The sequence below is a fragment of the Erpetoichthys calabaricus genome, chromosome 6, assembly GCF_900747795.2.
Source record: "Erpetoichthys calabaricus chromosome 6, fErpCal1.3, whole genome shotgun sequence".
Lineage (NCBI taxonomy): Eukaryota > Metazoa > Chordata > Cladistia > Polypteriformes > Polypteridae > Erpetoichthys > Erpetoichthys calabaricus.
The window spans coordinates 187,490,940-187,517,754 of NC_041399.2; the positions used below are offsets into that span (position 1 = coordinate 187,490,940).

Here is a 26,815-nt window from a genome sequence, read left to right on the forward strand (position 1 = left end):
TCCTGGACTGGGGGAATTATGGTTTGCACTGTAATTTAATTTTTCCACAAATAAAAATTAATACATTTTGGCAATACATGACTGGATTAATTTTTACTTTAAATTTCAAATTGGAACAGGGGTTTGGGTGGGGAATTGGGATGGGTATAGAATTTAGTTATAAATGGGGAGGGGAGGGGGGGATGGGACAAATTAATAGCTGGGGAGAGATCCATGGGGGAACAGACGGGGGATGACAATTTACAAAACTCACCTGGGTTAATTTCTCTAGTCAATTCACTTAACATAACACAACAAAATAAACTTCCCATAGTTTTTACATTTTCAGAATTAGCACAAAATACAGTCACCATGCACCATCAAGAAAAAAACTAATAGAATGGCTTGGGTTATTCCCTTACTTAACAAAAAAATAATACAAATTAAAACTGCCAGAATGGAAATTCCTATACTGTATTTCAAAACCTTTCAAATAAATTCAAACAACTGTATATATGCAATTCAGTGTAAAAACTGTGGGAAAATTTACATAGGTGAAACTAAAAATTCATTAAAAGCTAAATTTGTACAACATTTATGTTTCATTGAAAATCAAACCATGCAGACATTCCTCTATCAACATTTCCCTGATCAAACCCAACAACCAGTTATGTTCAGATTAGAGCAAAATACGAATTGGTCAAAAACATCACATATAAAAAAAGAGAATGATTGGATAACAGCATTGGAAACATATCATCCAGATGAATTAAATCGGGGTGGGCAAAGTCAGTCCTGGAGGGCCGCAGTGGCTGCAGGTTTTTGCCCCAGCCCAGTTGCTTAATTAGAAAACAGTCCTTCCCATTAATTTAATTTCATGGCTTGTTTGTGCTATAACTCAGCTATGTCAGGCCATTCTCATATCCTAGATTTTTTTTCCTTTCTAAGCATATCACCCAAATGATTTGAAGTCTAAAATGGATGAATAGTACACAATCTTTCACTTTTTTCTCTTCACTTTCCTTCCAAGTATTTAATTAAACTAAATAGTGCACAATAAATATACACGGGTGTAAATGGTAACAATCTAAATGGAGAAATACTGATTTCTTTTGTCATCTGCATGTTATTGCCAATAAGGAGCCATTGAAAACCGAGAATTCAGCTGTTTAAGACTAAAATAAGCAATAAGGGCTCAAAATCTTAACGAGCGAGACAACTAAAGTGAAGCAGAAGTGTCACTTGAGCAATAAGGGCTTCTAATTAAGCAACTGGGTTGGAACAAAAACCTGCAGCCACTGCGGCACTCCAGGAATGACTTTGCCCACCCCTGAATTAAATGAAAGAGAGGTTGACTGTTTTCCTTTTAAAACATTTTTTTCTCTGTTTTTATTTTTTACTAATTAATTTATTCTGGGTTTATTTTTAATTTTTTAAGGGGTTTTAATTTAATTAAATTTGGTTTTCCCAGATAATTAATCAAAACTTGGATGACTTAAATTATTAAATAGGAGAACAGAGTGCCAATGCCCTAGCAGTAATGGTATTATCCCCTATCCTAATCCTAACCCTAATAAACTCCACAAACTCAATGAACCACTGCTGAGACCTTTACTACAAAGGCAAAGGGAGGACTAAGCAGCAGTGATGCCATGGTGGTCCTGCCTCCTGGGGTTCCACCCACAAAACACAAAGAATAGTAGAACATTTTAATGATCCAGTACAACAATACAAAATAACAAACAAACCTAACAGAAATGACATAAAAATATAAGAAATAATGATTTAAAAACAAAAGGTACATTTTAGGCAAAATAAAACTAGGGGCAGGACTCGTGTTATGCTAATAGTCGGGCTTCTGTACCTGTGAGGTGTCTTGTGTGAACTTCACTCACAGCAGTGCACTTTTTTTCTGCTCTTTGAAACTGAAGTGGTCAAATGAAATGATGTTCATGTTCAGTAAAGTAAAAAATAAAATCAACTTATGTGGAAATTTATAAAAAAAAAATTTGCTCAGTGACACTTTATGCTACAATGAATAAACGTGTACGTGTATTTCGACTGCAATAAAAACAATCACATGGCTGTATAATCTAAAGATAATAATGACTATTGGTAAATACCAAAATGATCTGCTATCTATCATGTTCAGATGCAGCAGGCAATTTTATCTTGAGTCTTCAGCACAGATTTTCAATTTCCAATCGAGTACTTATTTAAAAGATCTTATGTTTAAGAAATTCCCATGACAATTAGCCACAGACTCTTTAAACAGAACAATTAACAACAGTGCATGAATCTTTTTATCACTCTGGCTGAAATTTGCTATCTGTGAAAGCAACTTTTAGCCGCAAGAAATTTTAAAATGGTATTAAAAACATTATATATACACTAATAACACATTCTATTATCACTGCTACTATTGAATATGAATTACTGTTACAAAATATGTAATAAACAAAAATTGTGGTTACAAACTCTCTGATGACGTGACTAGAACATTTTAAAATGCTCCAGCTTTCAAAGTCTATGAATGCACCTGAATGTTATGCCTTGTGTATATTTACTTGATATTTATCTGCTACTTTGACTGCTTTTATTGTTATCTGTATGCTGCAGAAACTCTCTTTATATATACTGTTTAAAATCATGTGAACTAAAAAGAATCCCCAACAAGTATTACACTGCATGAAGAGGATTAAACACTGGCCTTCAACAGGGTTATTGGAACCGTGATGAAAATAAATCTTTTATTGAATGAATCCGAATGAAATTAAATTCAATGTATTTCCTTAGGTTCTGATAATGCAAAAGTGAATCTGTTTCTAATAACTAATGTGCCAAAAACAAGATCTGAACCATGTCTTCTAACACATCATTATTTTAGTAACACCCAAACAAACCCTGCCATATCTCCAGCACAACTAAATAAATGTAAGACTTTTACTCAGTACTTTTTTCTAATACTTTCGTATTATTTTTCTTCCTTTTCTTCTTGACTTTTGCCTAAAATATAAGTCCCACATCTTTACAAAATGCTGATTGTAGTGACACATACCAAATGCCATGACTGAATGAACCTTAGAGTCACTCCAATTACATTGTTTTTCTGTACGTTTAGGATTCATTGTTAGGATTTTGCTACTTGCCCTAAAATCAGACAGATAGATAGATAGATAGATAGATAGATAGATAGATAGATAGATAGATAGATAGATAGATACTTTATTAATCCCAGGGGGAAATTCAGACAGCACAGATTATTCCCCCTCACTACATAACTCATCTTCATCTTGGCAACAATTTTTGATTTGGTGGTATTACAGTATTTCAAGTGTCGAGAAAAACCAGTTGACACCTTACAAAATGCTTATACTGTTACTCTGCAGGGACGAAATTCTTGATGTGTACTTGAAGATAAGGTCCTGACCTCTACACTTTACAAATGACGGTAATGCATAATTGTGGCAGTTCACTTGAAGCTCATGTCTTATTCATCAAGGTTCTGTATTTGCACCTTCTGTCATTGAAGTGCTGATGTTGTAATAAAATCTTTTTTTTTTTAAACTTTTCATTTTGTTTGTGTATTATTAAAAAGTCACAAGCCATCCTCAATGCAGTGTGTATTTGAAAGAGGGGTTCTGATCTTTGTAAATCAGGGTTATACTTCATGCAGTCTTATGCTACATAGTCTGTGATTAAACTTGCTTGCAAGGGTGTAGTGTATATAAGAAATCGGAAAAGGAGTTAAATTTGAGGTCACCTTTCTTATGATATTAAATAAGTGCTTCAGAAAGTATTCAGACCCCTTCCCTTTCTCTATATTTTATTTTGTTATAGACTTAATTTTAAATGGATACATTTTTTTTTGACAATATACACTAAGTAACCATAATGACAACATGAAAACATGTTTTCAGAAAGGTTTGAACATTTATTAAAAATAAAGAACTGAAATATCTCATTCATATAAGTATCCAAAACCTTTTCTGTAACAGTCCAAATTATGATCAGGTGCATCCTGTTTAATTTAATTATACTTCAGATGTGCCTAGAACTTGATTGGACAATGGCAAACTTAACTGATTGGACATTGTTTAGATAGGCATGCATAAGTTATATGTATAATGACCACCAGGGGGCGCCTCAGCTCCTCAATGCCAGATACAACTCAACCACAGACAGTTACAAATTCAATTAGTCATTTATTAATAGAAGTACCTTTACTTTAAGATTCAATCCATCAACAATAATCAAATTGCACACCAACAGCTTCTGTCTCATTCTTGTCCTTCTTGAGCGTTGTCTAATTCTCTCTGATGCAGTGAGATGGCTCCCTTCTATCTTGAACCCAGGAGTGCCGTTAACCTGTGGATGCCACAAACTCTTTTTCCATAGCATCCTCTAGCAACACCACTACAGTGTCACCCCTCCAGACTCAAACTCCCAGGCAACCCTGCAGGGGTCCAAGTTGGGTGCCAGTCAGAGGAACACTGCCACTTCTCATGCCAGGGGATGAATTGTCCATAAAAAGCCATTTCCTCTGGTCCTTCAATTACTCATCCCTGATAACAATTGAGGTTCTGCTCAGCCAAATGCCACACCACCCTGGTACTTACAGTGTATTAGGTCCACAATTCACACAATTCACACTGCATGTCAGGATAAAAACAAAGTCATGATGATCTCTATAGAATCCCATGATTAAACTGTGACTAGGCATAGATCAGGGCAAAGGTATAACACCATATCTAAATCTTTGAGTGTTCCCAGGAGCACAGTGCTCTCAATAACCGTAAAAACAGAAGAAGTTTGGAACCACCAGGGCTCTTCTTAGAGTTGGCTGTTTGGCCAAACTGAATAACTGGTCAGGGGGGTGACTAAGACCTCAATGGTTAGTCTAAAGAGCTTTAGAAGTCCTCTAATGAGAATAATCAGAAGGATGACCATTTTAGTGGCACTGTCTATAGTAAATTGGCTAGGTGGAAGACACTCTTGAGTAAAAGGCATACGATAGCCTGCTTGAATGTTGCCAAAAAGAATTTAAAGAACTCTGAAAACATAAGGAAAAATATTCTCTGGTGTGATGAGACAAACTTTGAACTATATGAACAGAACTTCAAGTACTCTGTCTGGTGAAAACCAGGAACTGTTCATCACATGCCTAATACCATTCCTACGGTAGTGACAACATCATTCTATGTGAGGGCTTCTTGGCGGAAGGGACAGGATAGGGACACAAAGACTGGTCACAATTGAGGGAAGAATGAATGTATCCAAGTACAGCAAGGTCATTTAAAACAACATGTCCCACAATGCACGCAACCTCAGAGAGGGGCAATGGTTAACCTTTATGTTTGATAATGACAAAGCATACAGCCAAGACAAGGCAGATGTAGCTTTGAGACAAGTCACTGACTGCCCTTCAGTACACCAGCCAAAGCCCAGACTTAAACTCTACAGGACATCTGTGAAGAGACCTGAACATGGCAGTTTACTGATGCTTCTCAACCAATCTAATGGAGCCTGAGATGATCTGCCAGGAAGAATGAGATTTACTTCTCAAATCCAGGTGAGCAAAGAAGACTTGAAGCTATAATTGCTGCCAAAGGGGCTTCTACAAAGTACGGAAATAAGAGCCTGAATACTTAAATTAATCAGAGATATCAGTTTTTGTCACATTCTGAAAACATGTTTTCACTTTGTCATTATGGATTTGTGTGAGTAGATTAATGGGCAAAAATCTGTTTAAAATGTATTTTATAACACAGTAATGTGTGCAGGAAGTGAACTGACTGAATACTTTCTAACCCACTGTTTAATTTAATTCTTATGTGTGCATAATCCCATAGTATCAGATTACAAAAGAAGGGTTTCACATGTGGAATAAACCAGCACTTAGTTTCAGATTAGGTGTTTAAAATCCATATGTAAATAACAACACAAAATAGTTTTACAAAGTCATGCTGTAAACCATTTAAAAACATAAAATGTGATTTTACTGATAAAAACAAAATTAATATAAAATTATACTTCAAACAGGTTGCATTCTTCCTGGCTGATGACAATATTAATACTGTATATTAAAAAAACAAACTGTCCTTTGACAATAACCAATGGCAATTAGGTTAAAATATGTCATGGTATAAATAAAAGTAAAGGAATAATAACTAATATGAGGGATAAAATAATAATTTCTGAAATGTTTTTCTGAAGCAAAGTTAAAGTTGTTACATGCATGTATTGGCAAACTGGGCTCCTAAACACTCATTATAATGAAGCCATTGTCAAGTGAGGAGTTTATAAATTAAAAAACTTACTCTGTGTCAGCAAGAGTGGCTCTCACACTTGCCCATGCAGTAACAAATACAGCTGGCACCCCTGAAAAAAATAAGAAAATTAAGCAAACTGAGTAAAAAACAGCTTAGTACAACAAACTAAATAAACACTTTGATTTAAAAGAATTGCATTAACTTAAACTATAATTTTTCATTTACAATGTAATTATGAAAATACTGTGTCAATGTAAATGCTTTACAAACTGCAGAAAAAACAGCTTGTGACTCATCAACTGTTAGACATAAATGAATTCTTTGAATTTGGCATTATAGTACTTTGAAATGAAAATGTCTCTAAACCATTCAATAACAAAACGATGGGATCATATCTAACAAAACACTGAGCTACATTTTCTGGCTTAATTTACAGAACATAGAATACAGACAAAAAAAAAACATCTCAGAGGAAGACGTTAACAAGTTGTGTTTGATTTAAATTTGGACAATACTGTACTTGAGGCATAAACATTTGAGCAATGAAACAAGGAGATGAAATCAGTCACTGTTTCTGGGCAATAATGTATGACAGTGTATGCTTTTCAATGGAATAAGTGTGGAATATTATTCAAGTTTAATGCTTCTTTTTCTCATTCAGTCTGAATATGTCTTCCTATAAAGACTTATTTTAATGACTAATGAGGCATTCGCGTGACCATAATGGGTTGTAAATTAAAGCAATATTTCATCATAAAGTATTTTCGAAGCCTGATTGTTGATGCTTGTCACTTTTTATATCATAACGATGTTTGCTTTTTGTTACTAATTAAAAACAAATGGATATAAAATAACAAACAGCTGGCATTTAAGAATATTGTAGCGACTAATGAAAGCACTTTGTAACTTGGATGAGGCGGAGAGGAGATACTGTTTATATTCAAAGCTCAGAATGATGAAATTATAATGATCTCTGCACAGAGCCTGCTCTTTGGGGTCACTAGGCACACCTCTTCAATAAAAACTTCCCTTTTTAACTGTAACAGCTCCCCGTCACTTAACTTGCCCGCCCTTTATTGTCTTTTCTCTTTTATTTTCTAACAACTCCCTTTTGCTGTCCCTTCTTCTTGGTTATTAAGCAACTGCTCTCCAGTCAAATATATTTTCCAAAAGATTAAACTTGCTATTTATTGTTTGGTTAAAAAAAAGTGGATTTCTCTATGTGGATATTCACTATGTGAGTCAAATTTTGTAAACGTTTTCATGCTGCTGGTAAAGCCAAATAGTCATGATAAAAATACAATGTACTTACTAAAAGCTACTAAGCAAATGTCACTGGAAATGGTATTAGATGCCCTTCTAGTATAAAGTATAAAGTTGGATCTTTATCTATTAGCTTATCTAACTGAAGCCATGGAGAAGAATTTTAAGAAAATAGTATATATGTTGATACCATTCCATTATAATCCATAAAGGAAAGTAGATGAACAATTATAAAATGATACAAAGTACACTGTAACAAAGATAAATTAACATTCTTAAACCTGCTTAGTGCAATTCAGGGTCATGTGGGCCAGAGCCTGCACCAGGAGCATTGGGTACAAAGTAGGAGCCAGCCTGGAACATGGAGCTAGTCCAACAGACACTCACAATTACACTGCAGGCTACTCAGAATTACCAGTTATCCTAACTAGAATAACTGGAGCAAAACCCACAGAAACATGGTACAGAATGTGCAGACTCCATGTTTATAACTGCCAGGTTTGGGATGTGAACTCACAATGTTAAATACTTCAACTGGAAGCAGAGCTAACCAATGCACTACCATGAGATTTAACTTTAAAATATGAATAAACTGCTATACTTGCAATATATTGTGAATTTCCCCTTGGGATTATAAAGTATCTATCTATCTATCTATCTATCTATCTATCTATCTATCTATCTATCTATCTATCTATCTATCTATCTATCTATCTATCTATCTATCTATCTATCTAAAAGTGGTAAACAGGGCAAAAATGAGCCAGCATCTCCGCTTCAGAGAGATCACCATTAAAACAAGTTATAGGAGAGACTTCTATTTATATTTATTTATGGTGCATCAAGTGCTTGAGGTTTAGTGTTCAAAGCCAAAGAAGGCAATAATAAAAAAAAAAAAAAAGGCTGGTAGTGAATGCTAATACAATCTCCAGTGAATCAATGACATAATTTGAGCTTCATATTATATAGGAATACATTCACTAAGGAAAATTATTAGGCGCATCTGTACACCTCCTTACTCATGCAATTATCTGATCAGCCAATCATGCGACAGCAGCCCAATTTAAAAAATCATGCAGATACAAATCAGGATCTTCTGTTAATATTCACATCAAACATCACAATGGAGAACAAAATGCAACCTCAATGACTGCAACCATGATATGATTGGTGATACCAGATGACCAGATTTGAGTTTTTCTGTAACTTCTGATCTCCTGGGATTTTCATGCCTAACAGTCTCTAGAATGTATCCTCAGAATGGTGTGAAAAACAAAAAACATCCAAAGAGCAGCAGTTTTGAAGACTGAAGTACCTTGTTGATGAAAGAAGTCAGAAGAGAATGACCAGACTTGCTCAAGCTAACAGAAAAGCTAAGATAAATCAGATAACCAGTCTGTACAACTGTGGTGACAAAAGGATCTCAGAATGCACAACACATTGAACCTTGAGGTGATCAGACTACAACAGCAGAAGAACACGTCATGGAAAAAATGTAGTCTGGTCTGATGAATCATAATTTTGGCAGAAGTGCACAGATGGTAGGGTCAAAATTTGCTGTCAACAACATGAATCCATGCGCCCAACCTACCATGTGTCAATAGTCCAGGCTGGTGGTAGTGATGTACTGTAGTTGTTTTGGAAATGTTTCCTTGGCACACTTTGGGCCTGTTAATACCAATCAATTGTTGCTTGAATGCCACAACCTGTTTAAGTATTGTTGCTGACCATGTGCATCCCTTCATGACCACAAATTACCCATCCTTTATATACTATTTCCAGCATGATAATGCACCATGTCATAAAGTAAAAGCCATCTCAAACTGATTTCATGAACATGTCAATGAGTTTGGTGTTCTTCAGTGGCCACCCCAGTTACTGGATCTGAATCCACTAGAACACCTTTGGGACATGGTAGAACGCGACATTCGCAGTTTGAATGTGCTGCTGACAAATCTGCAGAACTTATATAATACATTCATGTCAACATGGACCAGAATCTCAAAGAAATGTTTACAACATCTTGAGGAATCCATGCCAAAGGAGAAAAAGGAGGCCTAAGTCAGTATTTGTGTAGTGTTCCTAATAATTTTCTATCCATCTATCCATCCATTTTCCAACTCGCTGAATCCGAACACAGGGTCACGGGGGTCTGCTGGAGCCAATCCCAGCCAACACAGGGCACAAGGCAGGGAACCAATCCTGGGCAGGTTGCCAACCCACCGCAGGACACACACAAACACACCCACACACCAAGCACACACTAGGGCCAATGTAGAATCACCAATCCACCTAACCTGCATGTCTTTGGACTGTGGGAGGAAACCAGAGCGCCCGGAGGAAATCCACGCAGACACGGGGAGAACATGCAAACTCCACGCAGGGTGGACCCGGGAAGCGAACCCGGGTCTCCTAACTGCGAGGCAAATAATTTTCTAAGTGAGTGTATATATTATATATACAGTATATACAGTATATATATATGTAGTGCCTTACAAAGATATACAGACCTGTGACCTATTCTCTTATTTTAGCAAATAATAAATACTACACTGAAATTTATTTCACAAGATTGAATCTCAATTTTTTTGTGTGACTTTTTAAAGATGAAATACAGGTGAGCTATTTTCGTAAGCATCCAATCCCTGTAAAACACACAAGTTAAAGACAATTGCCTAGTGAGGACACAGTACCCTTCCAATTGAACCCATCAGTGTATCATTTAAACTTCTGCCAAAATTTCTGGATAAATACCCCACAGTTAAATGATGCTCATTCAGATTGTGAATCTGAAAAAAGACAAAAAAGAGCATTCCAAACAAATCAGAGATAAAATAATACAAATGCATAAAATAGTAAAAGGGTCTCAAACAGTATCCAAATGTGTGGATATCCCTGTAGGCATTGTTAATACAATTATCAGGAAGTGGCAGCCATATCAAACTACCCAAATGCTGCAGAGAAGAAGCCACTGTCCAAACTCACTTTTGAGAGAAGCCACAGAGTGTATCATAACTGCTTCAAAGGAGCTAAGACTGGAATACAGGTGCACCAGTTAACCATGTCAAGAGCTGTGCATCTGTGTGACACCAAAAAGGGCATTAACTGAAATTAACTGTGTGAAAACACATTTTAATTTACCCAAAAACACATGACCTGCAGTGGGTTGGCACCCTGCCCGGGACTGGTTCCTGCCTTGTGCCCTGTGTTGGCTGGGATTGGCTCCAGCAGACCCCCGTGACCCTGTGTTCGGATTCAGCGGGTTGGAAAATGGATGGATGGAAAAACACATGATTCACATGAAGTGTGGGATAAGATTTTTATGGTCAGATGGTACCAAGACAGAGCTTTTTGGCCAAAGTTCAAAGACATAATGGTTGCCTAAAATGCAATGATACCCTCAAAAAGAAAAACACAATTTCATTAATGTGTGGGATTGCTTTTCAGATACTTTCCTAATTAACATAGAAGGAAAACTGGAGAGTGAAAAGGAAAAAAGTGTAAGAGAATCTGTTCAATCTGCTAAAAAACAGAAGCTTGGGAGAAACTTGATTTTCCCACAGAACAAAAGTCCAAAGTATCCTTGGCATGGCTCAAGGACAACATGGAGAATGTCCTACAATGGTCCTGTCAATGTGCTTCACTGTAGGAATGGCATTAGGCACCTGCCTGGTATTCACCAGACAGAGTCCTTGATGTTCTTTCCAAATAGTTCAAATTTTGTCTCATCACACCAGAGAATCTTTTTCCTCATGCATTCAGAGTCCTTTAAATGCTTTTTGACAAACTTCAAGCAGGCTGTCATATGCCTTTTACTCAAAGAGTGTCTTCTACCCAGCCAATTTACTATAGGCATCAGATTGAGTGCTGCTAAAACGGGCATTTTTCTGACATGCTGTCCAATCTCATCAGCGTAAACGAATCTGTTCAATCTGCTAAAAAACAGAAGCTTGGGAGGAACTTGATTCTCCCACAGGACAAAAGGCCAAAGTAACCTTGGAATGGCTCAAGAACAACAAGGAGAGTGTCCAGTAATGGCCTTGCTGCCTCTTCAATCCTTCTTTGTCTTTGTTGGACTCTTGTGAATCTCCAACTTGACAATGCTGCCACTCTCAATATGACATGTATGTCTGACTTGCATGCATCTCCAAGAAGGATTTGCCCCCACCACCAGCTCTTCATGTTCAACTTGTGTGCATCCCCAACTAGAACCTACCCCAGCCCTGCTCTACAATTTGACATCTGTGTGAAACCCCAATACCAGTGTTCTATGAGCTGCAATAGTATGTATAGCAAATGCCTTCAAGACTCCATGGTTTGGACACGATATTTTCACTTTTGCCTAGGGAAGCAAAAAAGCTAGAGCCGGCCCTGAGTGTTTTGAAATAAAAATAACAGGGAACTAAATTTGAGTGTTGGAATTGGAAAAATTACAGACATTGTCTTTATACTTTTGCAAGGAACTGTGTATGGATGTATATTTATTTTCTTTTTGTTAATTTTTTTTCTTTATTTTTGTAACTTCATATTGTTATTATTATTGCAATAAAAGCATTTTGAGCTACTTTCATGTATGAACATTTGCTGTTTAAATACAGCTGTTTGTTGTTGTTTTCTGTAAAATATTTCATACAAATAGGTAACAACATTTGTCATCTTACCCAAAATAGAGGAATGAAGTAATGATTATCCATTGAAGAAATATTGAACAAACATCAGAATATTCCCATAGATGCACTTAAGTAACATGCTGGCCTCTTGAGTTGCTTAGCAGAAGAGCACTCTATAATAACCTCTTCCTCTCAATTCCTCCTTATACAACTTAGCTCTACACATTGTGACAATTCATAAAGCATAGTTCAGTAAATATAGTAAAAATCTCTTGATGTTCTAATGGCCCACCTTTATCTCAACAGGCCACAATAACACTGGTAATGTCTTTAAATCAAAGTTTTTTTGTAAGATAAGGGAGACATGTCAGCCCACATATACAAATGAACAACAATTCATACAGTTTGAACTCCAGGGCCAGGTTTATACTTCACGCCACGTGACGCATGCACCTGCAGACGCTACTGCTACGCAAGCATTGTACTGTTTATACTTCTGTGCGTACTTTACATAAATCTGGAAGATTCCACCAGGTGGCAGTGTGAGGTATCATCATGGTGAGAAAACGTTCGGCTTTGTGGTGTTCTGAATGGCCTGAAACATCCATTAAATTCCGAGGACACCTTGCCACAATATCTTTGAAAAGGATGGATGTTTAATGATTAGATCCATTAATCCAGGGATGTGCCCATTCCAGCATACATTAGGCGAGAGGCTGAAACAATCCCTGAACGGGGTATCAGCTCCTTGCAAGGTGAATACAAGCACACACATACACTAAAGACATTTTAGCATCACCTAATCCTCAAACCTTCATATCTTTAAAGGGTAACCAGAGCACACTGTGGAAACCCACCAGGAAAACATGCAAGCTCCAGGCAAGGAACACCAGTGACATGACTCCCTGCAAGGTAGCAGTGCTACCACTCCGCCACAGTGCTGCCCCCACATGTGTAATTATTAATTGCATTCATTATTTAAATTAAGTTAATGATTTATCTGTAAAATGTTATATACATACTTTAATGAATTTCATCATGATATTCATGATTTTACATACGTGATATCAAGTATAAATCTAAGGATTCTAAATGCGCAGAGAGCTGGAATATCATACATTTAATATGTTCTGTGTGGCAATTACTGCTTGCCGCTGCTGTCAGTTCAGGAGCAAACCCCAGGAGCACGTAGCCATTAACAACTGGGTCGGTTTTAAGATGACGTTTATGATGGTCTACTTTAATGATAAAATAAACTACAAGATTAAAGTGGACATCCATCCATCCATTATCCAACCCGCTATATCCTAACTACAGGGTCACGGGGGTCTGCTGGAGCCAATCCCAACCAACACTGGGCGCAAGGCAGGAAACAAACCCTGGGCAGGGCGCGCAGACACACACCAAGCACACACTACGGACAATTTTGGATTGCCAATGCACCTAACCTGCAAGTCTTTGGACTGTGGGAGGAAACCGGAGTACCCAGAGGAAACCCACGCAGACATGGGGAGAACATGCAAACTCCACAGAGGGTGGACCCGGGAAGCGAACCCGGGTCTCCTTACTGTGAGGCAGCAGCGCTACCCACTGTGCCACCGTGCCGCCTAAAGTGGACATTTTGAGATTAAAATCAAAATTTCCACTTTAATTACAAAATAGACCTTTTTACTGTGTCCCTAATTTTTTTTCCCTGTAGCTCAAATATGCTGCCGTACATCCTGATGCTGTTGTGAAGATGCAAAAAATGAAGATGGTATGGGAAATATGCAACGATTGAATATAAAAGCACCACGAATGCATTTGTACTTCTGCATTTTGCTTCACCATATTGAACCATTTATCCAACAGCGAATCACGCACATCGATCCTGTGGGATCTGCAAAGCGGCTTTCTGTCACATGTAGATAGTAAATAGAGACTCTGACATCATGTTCAGATTTGATCACACTGTGACCCCTGACTTTTTGCTGGTACTGCAACTCTTGCACGCGTCGTGTTAATTTCTAAGGATGTGCTTCAGAGGATGCATCAGATGTATGTTGTGAACAGGTGGCAGCCATGATACGTGTGCATACATGTTCTGAGTGTGAAGAATAAACTAAAACTAAATGTCCAGGTATCACTGCAACCCAGGATTATCCACCATACTTGATTCTGATCATTATGAAATGGAAGACATGTGGCACAGCTGTACAGTACATCAGACTGGTGTAGGCTGTCCACAAAACCTGAGTGATTGTGTAAGAAGAAGATGAGTGAGGGAGGCCACCAAGACACTTATGAGAACTCTGAAGGAGTAACACTGTACAATGGATGAAATTGGAGAGGCTATGCAGATAAAAACTGTTGCAAATGTGCTTCACCAGTCACAGCTTTATGAGAGGGCGGCAAACAGAGAAAAAAACACATTCAACATCTTGAATGGAGTTAGCCAGAAGGCATATGGGACACTTTCAACTCAGCTATAAGAAAGTTCTATGGTCTCATGAAACTGAAATTAAGCTTTCTGGCTTTCAGACTAAACGTCTTGTTCAACATAAGCCAAATGCTAGACATTATCTAAAACCACATCAACCCCACAATGTAGCATGTTAGTGACTGTATCATGCGATGAGGATGCTTCTCTGCAGCAGGGTCTGGAAGGCTTGAGAGGAATGAGGGAAAAATGAATGCAGGAAAATACATGAAAATCCTGGAGGAAAACCTTCTGCAGTCTGCAAGAAACCTGAAGCTTGATAGAACATTTATCTTCTAGCAAAACAATGATACCAGCGATAAAGCCTAAGCTACACAGAAATGAATTTAAAGCAACAATGTTAATGTTCTGGAGTGGACAAGTTAGAGTCCAGCTCACGATCCATTTGAGAATTTGGACATGAAAAATGTTGTTCACTCATGATCGCCATGCAACCTGACAGAGATTGAGCAGTTTGGCAAAGAAGAATGGGGAAAAGTGTAGCTTCCAGATGTGCAAAGCCAAGAGTGACCTGTGTGCACAGACTCAAGGCAGTTGTGGCCTCCAAAGGTGCATCTACTAAATACTGACTTATGCAATCAATTATTTTGTGTTTTACATTTGTAACTAAGTTAGATCACTTTGCAGAGGTCTATTTTGACTTTGACATTTAAAGGTCTTTTTCTGTTGAATAATGCCATCAAACAGCCAAATTAAATCCACTGCAATTCAATGTTGTATAACAATAAAAAATGAAAACTACTAAGGAGGGTGAATACTTTTTATTGGCACAGTAAGAAAAGAAAAAATAAGTGATGTCACATTCAGTAACCAAATAAGCTCATTACTTTCATTTTTGTTTCTCTCTGCTTTGACAGCTTTTACTGTTACTTGCATGCTGTTCTCACATTAAGACCCCCATTAAGTGTTAAGGAGTATTAAAAACTTGATTTCAACAGGGTTTTTGGAACTGTAATGAAAATATATCTTTTAATGAATGAATCAATGTATCACCTTTGTACATATTCAATTATGATGATGTAGCAGAAGTAAAGCTCCTTCTGGTGACAAATGTGCCAAAAATAAGATCTGCAGCATGGCTTCTATCACATCATTATTTTAGTAAAATATAAACATATCCTGTCATATTCACAGTGCAACTAAGTAAATATAAAGATTTCAAAATAAATATGTTTCCTTCCTACTACTTTCTTATTATTCTTCTTCCTTTGGAGTCACTCTTGACTTTTGTCTGAAATATAAATCCTATACCTTTACAAAATGCTAATTCAAATGACACATACCGAATTCTATCACTGCATTAAACCCTGGAGTCACCCCAATTACATTGGCTTCCTGTATGCTTAGGATTCATTGTTAAGATTTTGCCACTTGCTTTTAAAATTCGGAAATCAGACAGTGCCCAGTATTTGCCCTGACTGTGTAACTCATTTAAACCATAGTGACAGTCTATCGCCTCTAGTTTCGAGATGTTTCTAAACCCCATTGCACTTCTCCGAATGAATACTAATTGAATACTCATTGGTTTCCAGGCACCTTCTCCATAGAAAGCTCAACCTATACCTCTTTTTCTGGTTCCTTACTTTTCAACATTCAAACACAAACTTAATTTATTTAAAAACAATAATGTGATGCCTGTGTTTGCTCACAGTCTTGTCATTAATAGTCATGATCAAAATAGACTAATGTATTAAGAACTCATAAACAGGCAATGCTGGTATTAAACCTTGCTAATAGCATTTATTCAAACAGCGTCCAAATAAATAAATATGGTTCAGTGCAGAGCCTTCTCCATAAATAAATAATCCATTAAAACAGTGTTCTTGTGGCGATTAAAATCCAATAAATACATATTCCATTAAACAGGTTAAAATTAGGAATTTAAAACACAGTCAGGATCACTTATTACTAAACTCAAGAGCCAGTGCGTCCTTCCTTAAACCCATCTCCTCTGCTTGCCTATCAGGTCTATTTAGCTAATAGAAACGTACATTGTCAAGCATATTCAGTTTATGTACCCACCACCATCTCATGGCATCTGTGGGGACCTTGTGAGCCCTGATCACTTGTCCCACCACCATTCACCAGCGAGGCGTTCCTACACTGAGGGCTTTCCTGACCACCTTGCCTCCTTTTTAATGCACTGGTTCTGCCTCCGTCCTAACATTCTCTTCCACTCTCTCTTTGTCCTCTACTTGATTTTACCTCCATCTTTTCCTTTGATCCCTTCCTCTCTTTTGTTTTGGTTTGCAGCCCCCTTTTCTCTGCAGTGAGTGCAGGTGTGCCAAACAACCTGTGGAGCCTCAATGAGGGACTGTTGCATTAACTGCATGAATACATGATAAACACAATTAACAAATTCCCTTATCAAGATCTCTGACACGGCACAGCTTTTCTCTCACACACCTACACTCACAGGGATACGCTGCTTAACATGTTTTAAACATCTTGCACCACCACAGACCCCAAACCCACTTTACCACAAATGGTTCTCAATTACCATCTATGACTCCCAACAGTCCTTTTCTACATAACCACTTTGCCTGCAAAATCTCCTGTTGTGTAAGCATTAGTCTACTATCATAACAGAGAACTGTCATGCCCACTTAATCCAGTTCAAAGTTGCAGAAGAATCGAGCCTACCCTGGAACAGTTCTGGACAGGATGTAAGTCCATCAGAGAGCCCATTCTCATACCGTAGGGCCCTTATGGAATCACCAAATCACCTAATGTAAACATTTCTGTATGAGAAAAAAACGAATACCTTGATAAAAAGTGACGTAGACACAGAGAGAAAGGGTAAATACAACACAGCCAAAGGGTGGGAGTGAAGATTTAAATCCAGGATGCTGGATCTGTGAGGTACTGGTAATATAATTGCTACCCTTGAGTAGCATCAATACTTAGTTAATTTGCATGCATTCCCGCTGTTTTATCCTAAGCAGCCAAAATGCCTCCCAGGAAGGAGGTGTGAAAAAAACTAAAGTCTTCTAGGATCAAAAGCTTACAGTCTTAAATCTCTTGCCTTCTCTGTATTGTTGTGGTTATTAATGTTCATAGCTGGTTAGCACCATACTCTGTTTTAAAGTGGCAATTGTAAAAATCAAGGCAAAGAGCGCTGAAGAATGGGACTCAGAATTAGGCAAATCTAATGTTGAGGTTCAGTGTTATATGTCTGCTCATACCGTGTCCCTCACAGCTATTAACAATTAGGACTCAGTAGGTCTTGAAGAAGTAAGGGCTGCAGACTGGGAAAAGTTTAAAATTTCTATCCAGCTTACTGCTGTAGGATAATGAGTCCATGATTATGAACTATAATGGAGATCTTTAGCCATTGCTGAGAATAAAAACAGTTCTAAGGATCAGACAAGGGCAAAGTTAGGAACACAAGCTGAAAGTAAATAATTATACCAGACAAACTGAATTCAAATAGCAGGAATATAAACACATGGTGGAAAACACCATCAAGACTAACCATGTTTTGTCCATGGTAATGTTTTTTTCATTCTTGTCATCCTTATTTGTTTTGGTTTTTTTTTATTATTGTCTTAACTTTCTTGTCTTTTATATGTTGAACCCAAGAGGGCAGGGCCCACTGTCTCTGCAGCTATGATGACTGCCCTCGGCCTAGTCTTACAGGGCCAGGCATGATTATCAAAAGAGAATACACGTCTGGAGAAAACGCATGAAAACATTTGTAGTGAATAGCGGTGTAATCTATTGCTGAAAGGTTCTGCCCAAAAGGTTTCTTCCTAAAAACCCACCACCTATTTCTTTTAGTCCATGCACTTTAAATGGCCAGGGATACAGGGACGGAGCAAAAGAAACTGAATTAAAGAAATGATACAAAGAGAAAATATATAAGCTAAAATTGCTTTTATCAATTGAGGAGCAAAGTAGCACTAAGTAATGGAATCTTAATTACTCATTTTTACATTGTAATAAGCACTTCTAGAGCACTAATGATATTTGGCTTCATGTGTATGAATAGTGCCACTGTCTACTATGATATCTTTCTGCATCACTATATGGCAGAACAACAGCAAGTAGAATTTAGATAAGCTTTGTGGTCTAAGGATATACTACATGTTTGAATTATCAATTAGACAGTAAGGCATGTTGGGGGCATCACTGAGTCTCAAACCCCAGGCACATCAACACAAAGACAGTCATGGGTTCAAGTCCAGTTCTTTTATTAATAGCAAAGCATACCTTTAACAGAACAAATAGCACAACCCTTTTCCTTTCTTCTTCTCTCCTCCCAGGCGACTGTTGTCCTTCTCTTCTCCCAACTGTGACTCCTTAGGCCAAATGGAGGGCTCTCTTTTTACACCCAATCCAGGAGTACTTCCAGTGCTCAATCCATTGTATGTCAGAAGTATTTCCAGGTGAAACTACCCTGGTCCCAGGGCAGCCAGTTCCCAAAAGCTCCCCCTGGTAGCTATCACAGAACCTGACATGGCAGCCCTATGGGACTATAATTCTAATGTTGCCCTGAAGGTGTCTGTATTGAGGCTCAGTATTAGGGATACTGCCACCCGGTGTACGGGGGATATGATCTGCTCACAACAGGCAGTCTACCGACTGCCCCATATTTATTGTCTTCTGAATGGAAAAGAATCCATCCATCATTTCTGCCCACGGCTGCTGGGATGCTAGCCCTGATTTATCTGCTGTCACAGTGTCCCACCCTATCCACTTCATGGCTCAGAGGGGAAATATCACACCTTCCTTCCTCACCATCCTGTATATTACCTGGAAAGGCAAGAGAGCAGGGTCAATCCCAGCTTGGATGCTGATCCTTCTATCACAACAGTTATTCATTTAGATGTGCAGTCAGGAGGTGAATGTTGTGCAACGTTCTTCATAGTTCTGCTGGAGTCATATCAGTATCAAAATGTATTGATTTGGGTGTTTTGAATACCAAAATCTGCATCTCCTGTGGCTCTTTGTTATCAACCCTCTTAACAGCAATCCTTTTCACGGTGTATGACAATTCTTTCAACTTTACATCAACTCTGACACTATTCTCATAACTAAACCACAGACATCCCACACATGACCTGCACTACTATTATATCATTCACTTTTGCCACTAGTCCACTGATGTTCTTGAATGCCAATGTTGAATTTTTACTTTACAGAAAGGATTTTCCCTTGCAACATCCATCTATCCATTATCCAACCCTCTATATCCCAACTACAGGGTCACGGGGGTCTGCTAGAGCCAATCCCAGCTAACACAGGGTGCAAGGCAGGAAACAAACCCCGGGCAGGGCGCCAGCCCACCGCAGGGCACACACACACACCCCAAGCACACACTAAGGACAATTTAGAATCGCCAATGCACCTAACCTGTATGTCTTTGGACTGTGGGAAGAAACTGGAGCACCCAGAGGAAACCCACGCAGACACGAGGGGAACATGCAAACTCCACGAAGCAAACCCAGGTCTCCTAACTTCGAAGCAGCAGCGCTACCACTGCGCCACCGTGCCACTCTCCCTTGCAACAGGTTATGTCTATTTTTAACACATGCAGCGTGCCCTTGGCACATGTGACAAACATTGCTATGTTTAATAGGGGTCATTTTCATTGAAGACAGTTTATTGTAATCAGAAGTTTGTTGACTGCTGAAACCGATTATCAAGAGCACCACTGTTCTTTGCAGTTCAAAATCACGGCCCCTACTTTGAGCACTACATTCATGAGGCATGGGATTGGTTTTAGAAATGAGAGTCTCAGTCACATAATTGTTTCCAACTACTTTTTAAGCAAAACTCACTCCTGGTTTTCTCCAGACATATATATTACATGTCTGGCTCATCTTGACTACCTCCAGCCTATATAAAATCCTAAGATGTCTGAGGCTTTTGCTGTGGAATTAACTCCTGATTGCATTGTTCAGCTCTTGTTCTTGGACTTTTGTAATTACTGTAAGTTCATTTTCTGATTATTTAGATTTTTTTGATATTTTCCTGTGCTTTTGAAGCACAAAATTGTCTTGTGGATTGGATATTGTTTGCTTATTGGTTACACATATATATATAGTCTGAAAATATAATTAAACAGCTTATCCAAGGAAGAGGATTACCGTAAAACCCTGGCCTGTACATGAATTGGCCACTAAGGTATCTTAGAAAGGAAAAGGAGATTTATTAAAAAATATAACAAAATGCTCAAAAAAGCAAAAAAAAAAAAATGTTAAAAGAGCTGCCAACAAGCCAATTCAAAAGCAAACAAGTGCAAATAAAAATCCTTACACAGAGGTAAAATAGTTAAAGAAACCAGTAAATTCAAAGAAACAAACCAAGAAAAACGCGAACTACACCAAAAACATATTTATTGAACTGCGGGGAATACACTTTCCAGCCTTCCTTTTACGGAGCTGGGGGCAGACCCTTGCAGTGACGTAAGGAGTTTCACCCCCAAAACACAAGTAACATAAAGACATTTAAGGATCAGTACATACAGTAAATTTTCTTACACATAACAAAAACAACAACTTTAAAAAAATGTCTAAATGATAAATGAACAGAATAATAATAACAGAAACAAACATAACACATAATCCAAATTGAAAAATGAACGAAAAGACAAGAAAAAGGAATATAAACATAAGCTTGGGAATGAATCTTGGCTAAAACATAACAGCTATATATTAAGACTTTGATTTAAGTTAGAATTTTGAACTTTGAGAAAAGATTTCTGATCATCATGTTTGGATCTTAGTCTGTCTTACATTTAGTTTCCTCCCTACAGATCAACCAATCTCTTCTACTTGTGTTACTTTGAATCCGACCTTGTTTCAGAACACCTTCTACCTTTTAATAAGTAATAGCCCTGGCCTATTTGAGAGTGCAGGCCACAAGCCTGAATTTGAGTTTAAGGGCTGGGCCTACTTTGCATTTTCAAACCTTTTTTTAACTTCATGGGTCTGGATTTCACAACACAGAGTAATCAAAAAAACTCTAAATAGTGCTCAGGAGTTGGTTTAAATAAATGACTGCTCAGTAATTTCTGTTGCTAGTCAAATACAAATGAGTGGCAGAACCAACAAGGGTCATGGATAAAACCCAACAATAGGAGAACCCCACAGCAAAAGGTGTACAAAAGACTGTGACTGAAATTCTGCTATGGCAGAAATTTGACTCTCAAGTACTTAGGTAGTAATAAATATTAAAATGAAGTATTTGAAAATAAAGTTTAGATATAGTTGGAAAAAACAGAACATAGCATGACTTTATTTTCAGAAGTACTCTTGCCATAACTAGCAATGCCACATTCCTAAAACTGTTTCATGCAATACACTGCTCATTAAGTTCATATAGGAGACCTTAGCAGTAAAGAAATCAATAACAGTGAATTTTAGTGCATTAAATTTGAGGCATGGAATTGTATCCTTTGAAGTAATGCACTAAAGACTAGAATTAAAGAGGACAATACTTCTTCATGGCTCAGTTCTATTTTAATGGCCAATAATTTACTTTCTAAACATAACTGTGAATAAAAAATTGATTATTTGCCATGGCAGAGATAAATATCCTTGGACTCCTGGCCACTCAAAAAAGCAGTATATGTCTGATATATCTGTGAATGTGTAATATTTTAATTTCTATAAATGAGTATTATAAACAAACAAGTGTAATTTGACATAAATGTTTATGAGAAAGAAAACCAAAAATGTACAATGTCTCTATATTGATTTTTACTGAAATCTAAATGAAGACAGATTAAATGCTATCACAGGTTTGGAGTATGACCAGGAGTGACCTAGGAATAAGTATATGAAGTACAGTACACAGTAATGCGAATAAGAAGAAACATCCATCTGTCCATCTATTTGCTAGCTGCACCAACACCAATACCATCGTCATGAAGACTGAGGCCTATCTTGGCAGAGTACAAGGCAGGCACCAGCCCTGGACAGGGAGTTAGTCCATCACAGACATTACAACTAATTTTATTGATAATCCATTCATTTCTCCATATATCCTATATCCTAACACAGAGTCATGGGGGTCTGCTGGAGCCAATCCCAGCCAGCACAGGACGCAAGGCAGGAACAAACCCCGGACAGGGTGCCAGCCCACCTCAGGGCGCACACACACACACACACACACACACACGCACACACACACACACACCAAGCACAATTTAAAATCGACAATCCACCTAACCTGCATGTCTTTGGACTGTGGGATGAAACCGGAGCACCCACAGGAAACCCACGCAGACACAGGGAGAACATACAAACTCCACTCAGGGCGGACCTAGGAAGCGAACCCGGGTCTCCTTGCTGCGAGGCAGCAGTGCTACCACTGTGCCACCTTGCCGCCCTTATTGATAATCTTTTCGGATATATTTAAAAAGGTGAAATATATTTGAACTGCAAAGTCAAGTGCTGCTAATAGCTGAGCATTTAGACAACATAGTATCCACATTGTATGCGCTGTGCATTTAAAAATGATACACACAGTGTGTACAATGCAGGTGCCATAGAGTCAGTCTTCTGAAATAAAACAAATCATGTTACTTTTTTATACAAAGAAGCATGCAGTAAATAATTAATAACTGCCACAATCCCTTAGTGCTAGTCATTTAAAACATTTCTCGCTTGACCATATGTAATTTAAAGGCTCTTTAGCTCCATTTGTTTGTGCAATTTATCCTAACAGACATAATCACAGGAAATCACTGTAAGGGAAAGGGACTGAATACTGAATCCACTGTACATCTGTTTTTTAATTTGGTCAAGTGCTATCCGATCATGATCAGATCACTGAAAATGAATGTTAATGCCAGTGTAAAGGAGGTCTTAGGTTTGTGAATGTTTACCTGCTTCTACTTTTTATTGAGTAACAGAAAGCTGAAAATCACTGATAGAAGTTAAAAAACAAAAAACTAAGAGTCACTCTTATTATAATTATTTTTGTTAAAAAATAGCAATAAAATAAAACCTGCAAATGCATACTGTATATATAGAACAAAGCAAATCAACTTATCTGAAAACACAATTGCTCAGTGTTTTATTGATTGAAATGCTGTGCATTAGGTCAAGTCATAAAAGCAATGGTAACTATAGAACACCGACCAATGGTTTATTCCTAAGATAGTAAAATAGGTCCATTAGACCTAAGAAGTAAAATAGGTCCATTAGACAAAATAATAATAATAATTTGATTCATTGTAACAAGTTAAAGAAGGGAAGATCCTTAGAAAAAATATGTGTCATAGGAGGTGCAATTTGTTCTCATATAGAAACAAAAAATAAATAATCATTTCTTTACAGATAAATTGCCAGAGAGTTCACATCATCACATATCATATCAATGAAGACTTAAGTGGTTGATACTAATTACCAACAACAAGCAATCTTGTCATTAACAAACACCAATCTGCAACGGGGAAGAACATGTTTTCATAATCACAAAAAACACAGAAGTCTAAACTGTGATATACCTTAATTAAAATATAGAATATTTGAAATCAATTCAGTAACACTAATAGTTGTTGGGAAGTGTAGCCATCAGATTTAGAAAACTGTTAAAAATAGTGAAAAGTGGGATAAGAAATAATAAAGCAATAAAATATTATGAAACTATGCTAAATGCAAAATTAAAAATGTTACTGATCAAGCCAAGAAACACTTGTGAAAGATTAAGTACTCGAGAATAAATACGAGAGACTGTAAAAAATACAAATGGCAAGCTTTTAAAAATAAGATCTTATTGTCAAAAATAAATGTATTTTGCAATACTTTAAAAGAGAAGATCATTGAAAACATGAAGGAGATCAAATCTTTAAATAACAAAACTATAGAGTATGTGTAACTCAGATGTACAACACCAATCTAATTGTGTGTCTTGAAATTTTAAATTGAATTACTCTTTTCACTTTTGTGTGCACCAAGTCTTGAGCAGCCAGACGTGATTCTCGAGATGTGAAATGTTGATGTAAATTGTGGCCAAATTTGCCACTGAAAAGGCTCCTCCCACAGGGCCCCTTCCTAAAAACCCACTCCCAATTTCCTGCTGTTCAATCACTTTAAAATTTTAGGTTGCAGTCTCCCTTTTCTCCTCATGTATTAGACAAATAAGTAAAATAAACATGGAAATATAGGAAGAGAGAAAAAGAAACTGAATACAAGACTTGACACTGAGAGAAAAAAGCTGTTATCTGTTTAAAAGTTGTAGTAACATAAGTTAATTTAAACTTAATTTATGTATTTTGCTATCATTTTGACTATTGCATCACTACATGGCTTAACAACAGCAAACAGTGATGTCCTAGAGTGGAAAATTTTCAATTTTTTGAACTGCAGGCTGTTCATATTAAATTTAAATTACTTTACTCAAATGAACCAGGATGAACTGAATTTACAAGACTTTGTGGTAGAGCGGGTTAGGGGCTCAGAAAAAGGTATCCATTTTAATAAATAAATAATTAATTGGCTGACTCGATCTCTGTGGGTGTGTGTGTTCATGCAGTTGCGGGGGGTTGGTGGAATAATACAGGCAAGACTGACCTACACACGAGGGTGTGGGCCGTCTCAATTGCTTTATTGGCTTCATGCGGATGCTCTGCCCATGGAGGCATATAAGAAAGAGGTCACACGAGAAAAAAGGAAAAACAGATCGATGGAGGTATCAAATAGAGAATCTAAGAAAAGGATAGAAGAACAACACAGACAATTGGAGACAGAAGTTAAAAGATAGCAAGAGAAGGCAGGAGAGACAGACAGAGCAGGGCAGATGGCCGGGAGGAAGTCCATCTAGGGAGCTTGGGGCCAACACTCAGGGGCTGAAGGAAGGCACTCCACCTGAGCGATTAGGGAGTTTGGTTGAAGCAACTTCATGTAAGGCCAGGAGAAAGGCAGTGCGGCTGCAGGGGAATTAGAAGGCTTAGTGAGAAATCCTGCAGGGAAGCCAAGGACCACAGGGATGCAAGATTGGCACTGGGAGTCGGAGGATTGGTGTGGTGCCCTGCCGGGAACCAGAGATGGCTACAGGGGCCTGAACCTAAGAACAGCATAGAATACTTTTGTTGGATTGTTTTAATAAAAGCACTTTTGCACTTTTATGCACCAACCCCTTGCTTTGTGTGTGAGTGTCCTCATCTGCTGGCTCATCCCTAAGGTATGGTATCAGCGGTAGCAGGTTCAAAATGCTCCCTGGAAGGACCTGGTAGCATGGGGCCGACAGGCATTGTCACAGACTTTAATTACAGGAATTGCAAGCACCCTTCCTTGTATATTTTGCCTGTATTGTACTAGTAATATATGCATCTGTTCCAGTTGGTTTCTTTTTCAAATAGTTTATGACCTAGGAAATGGACATAAGTACAGATGCCAGAGAACCTGTTTTAATTCATTCTTAGCCATGGAATGGATGGTTACTGAAGAACTAGGTACTGCAGAATTAGTTTACAACACAAAAAAGGAAAAAATACAGAGGTACATAAAAGATCAAGCACTTTGACTGATTAGAGTCATTTGTCATCAAGACAAGATAGTCAATCAAATGTATGCAATGTCACATGTCCTGAAACCCCACATGCATTTTAACATAAATATGGCTCATTTGAAGAGCCAAAAAAAGTCTGAAAGGCAAGAGTGGAAGTGACATCAGAGATCGAGACAGGTGTTACCATTTCATCTGGACATCAGAAAATGTAACTTATGAACAACACAGAACATTAAAAGAAAAGCTGCCCAGGACAACATCCACCCCTTGACATTATTGATTTTCCGTAAACTTTTCTTAGACTGTTTCTATTCAGACATTGCTATCTATTTTTATTATATATTCTTCTACTTGGTTTTGTTATATGTAGTGAGAAGTTAAGCAAGATGACACCTTTTATTGGCTAAGATTACAATATGCAAGCTTTTGAGGCAACTCAGGCCCCTTCTTCAGGCAAGAAGATCCTTGCCTCAAAAGCTTGCGTATTGTAACCTCTTTAATTAGCAAATAAAAGGTGTCATTTTGCTTGACTTCTCACTACATCGATAATGGCTAACATGGTACAACACCCTAGTATTTTTATGTTAATAAATACCACTTTGATTTTATATTTTCTATTCTTTTTCTTTTATCTAGAGTGATTGAGATAATAAGAGGGACCTAGTGTGGGGAAGATTGCTGCTTTCTTGCTTGCAGGGTTTATCAACGCTATTGGGGTCAAACCTCAATAATTAGAACAACTGCAGTAA

The 26,815-nt window shown here is 37.7% G+C and overlaps 1 protein-coding gene across 1 annotated transcript in view; it reads right to left on the reverse strand.

Annotated features, from left to right (window-relative positions):
* The window catches only part of pth1r (parathyroid hormone 1 receptor), a 462,399-nt gene that overhangs the window by 42,119 nt on the left and 393,465 nt on the right, over positions 1–26,815 (reverse strand). Inside the window, exon 8 of the mRNA XM_028804180.2 lies at positions 6,300–6,360. Within this exon, the coding sequence (XP_028660013.1) occupies positions 6,300–6,360 (61 nt within the window). The remainder of the gene's footprint in view (positions 1–6,299; positions 6,361–26,815) is intronic.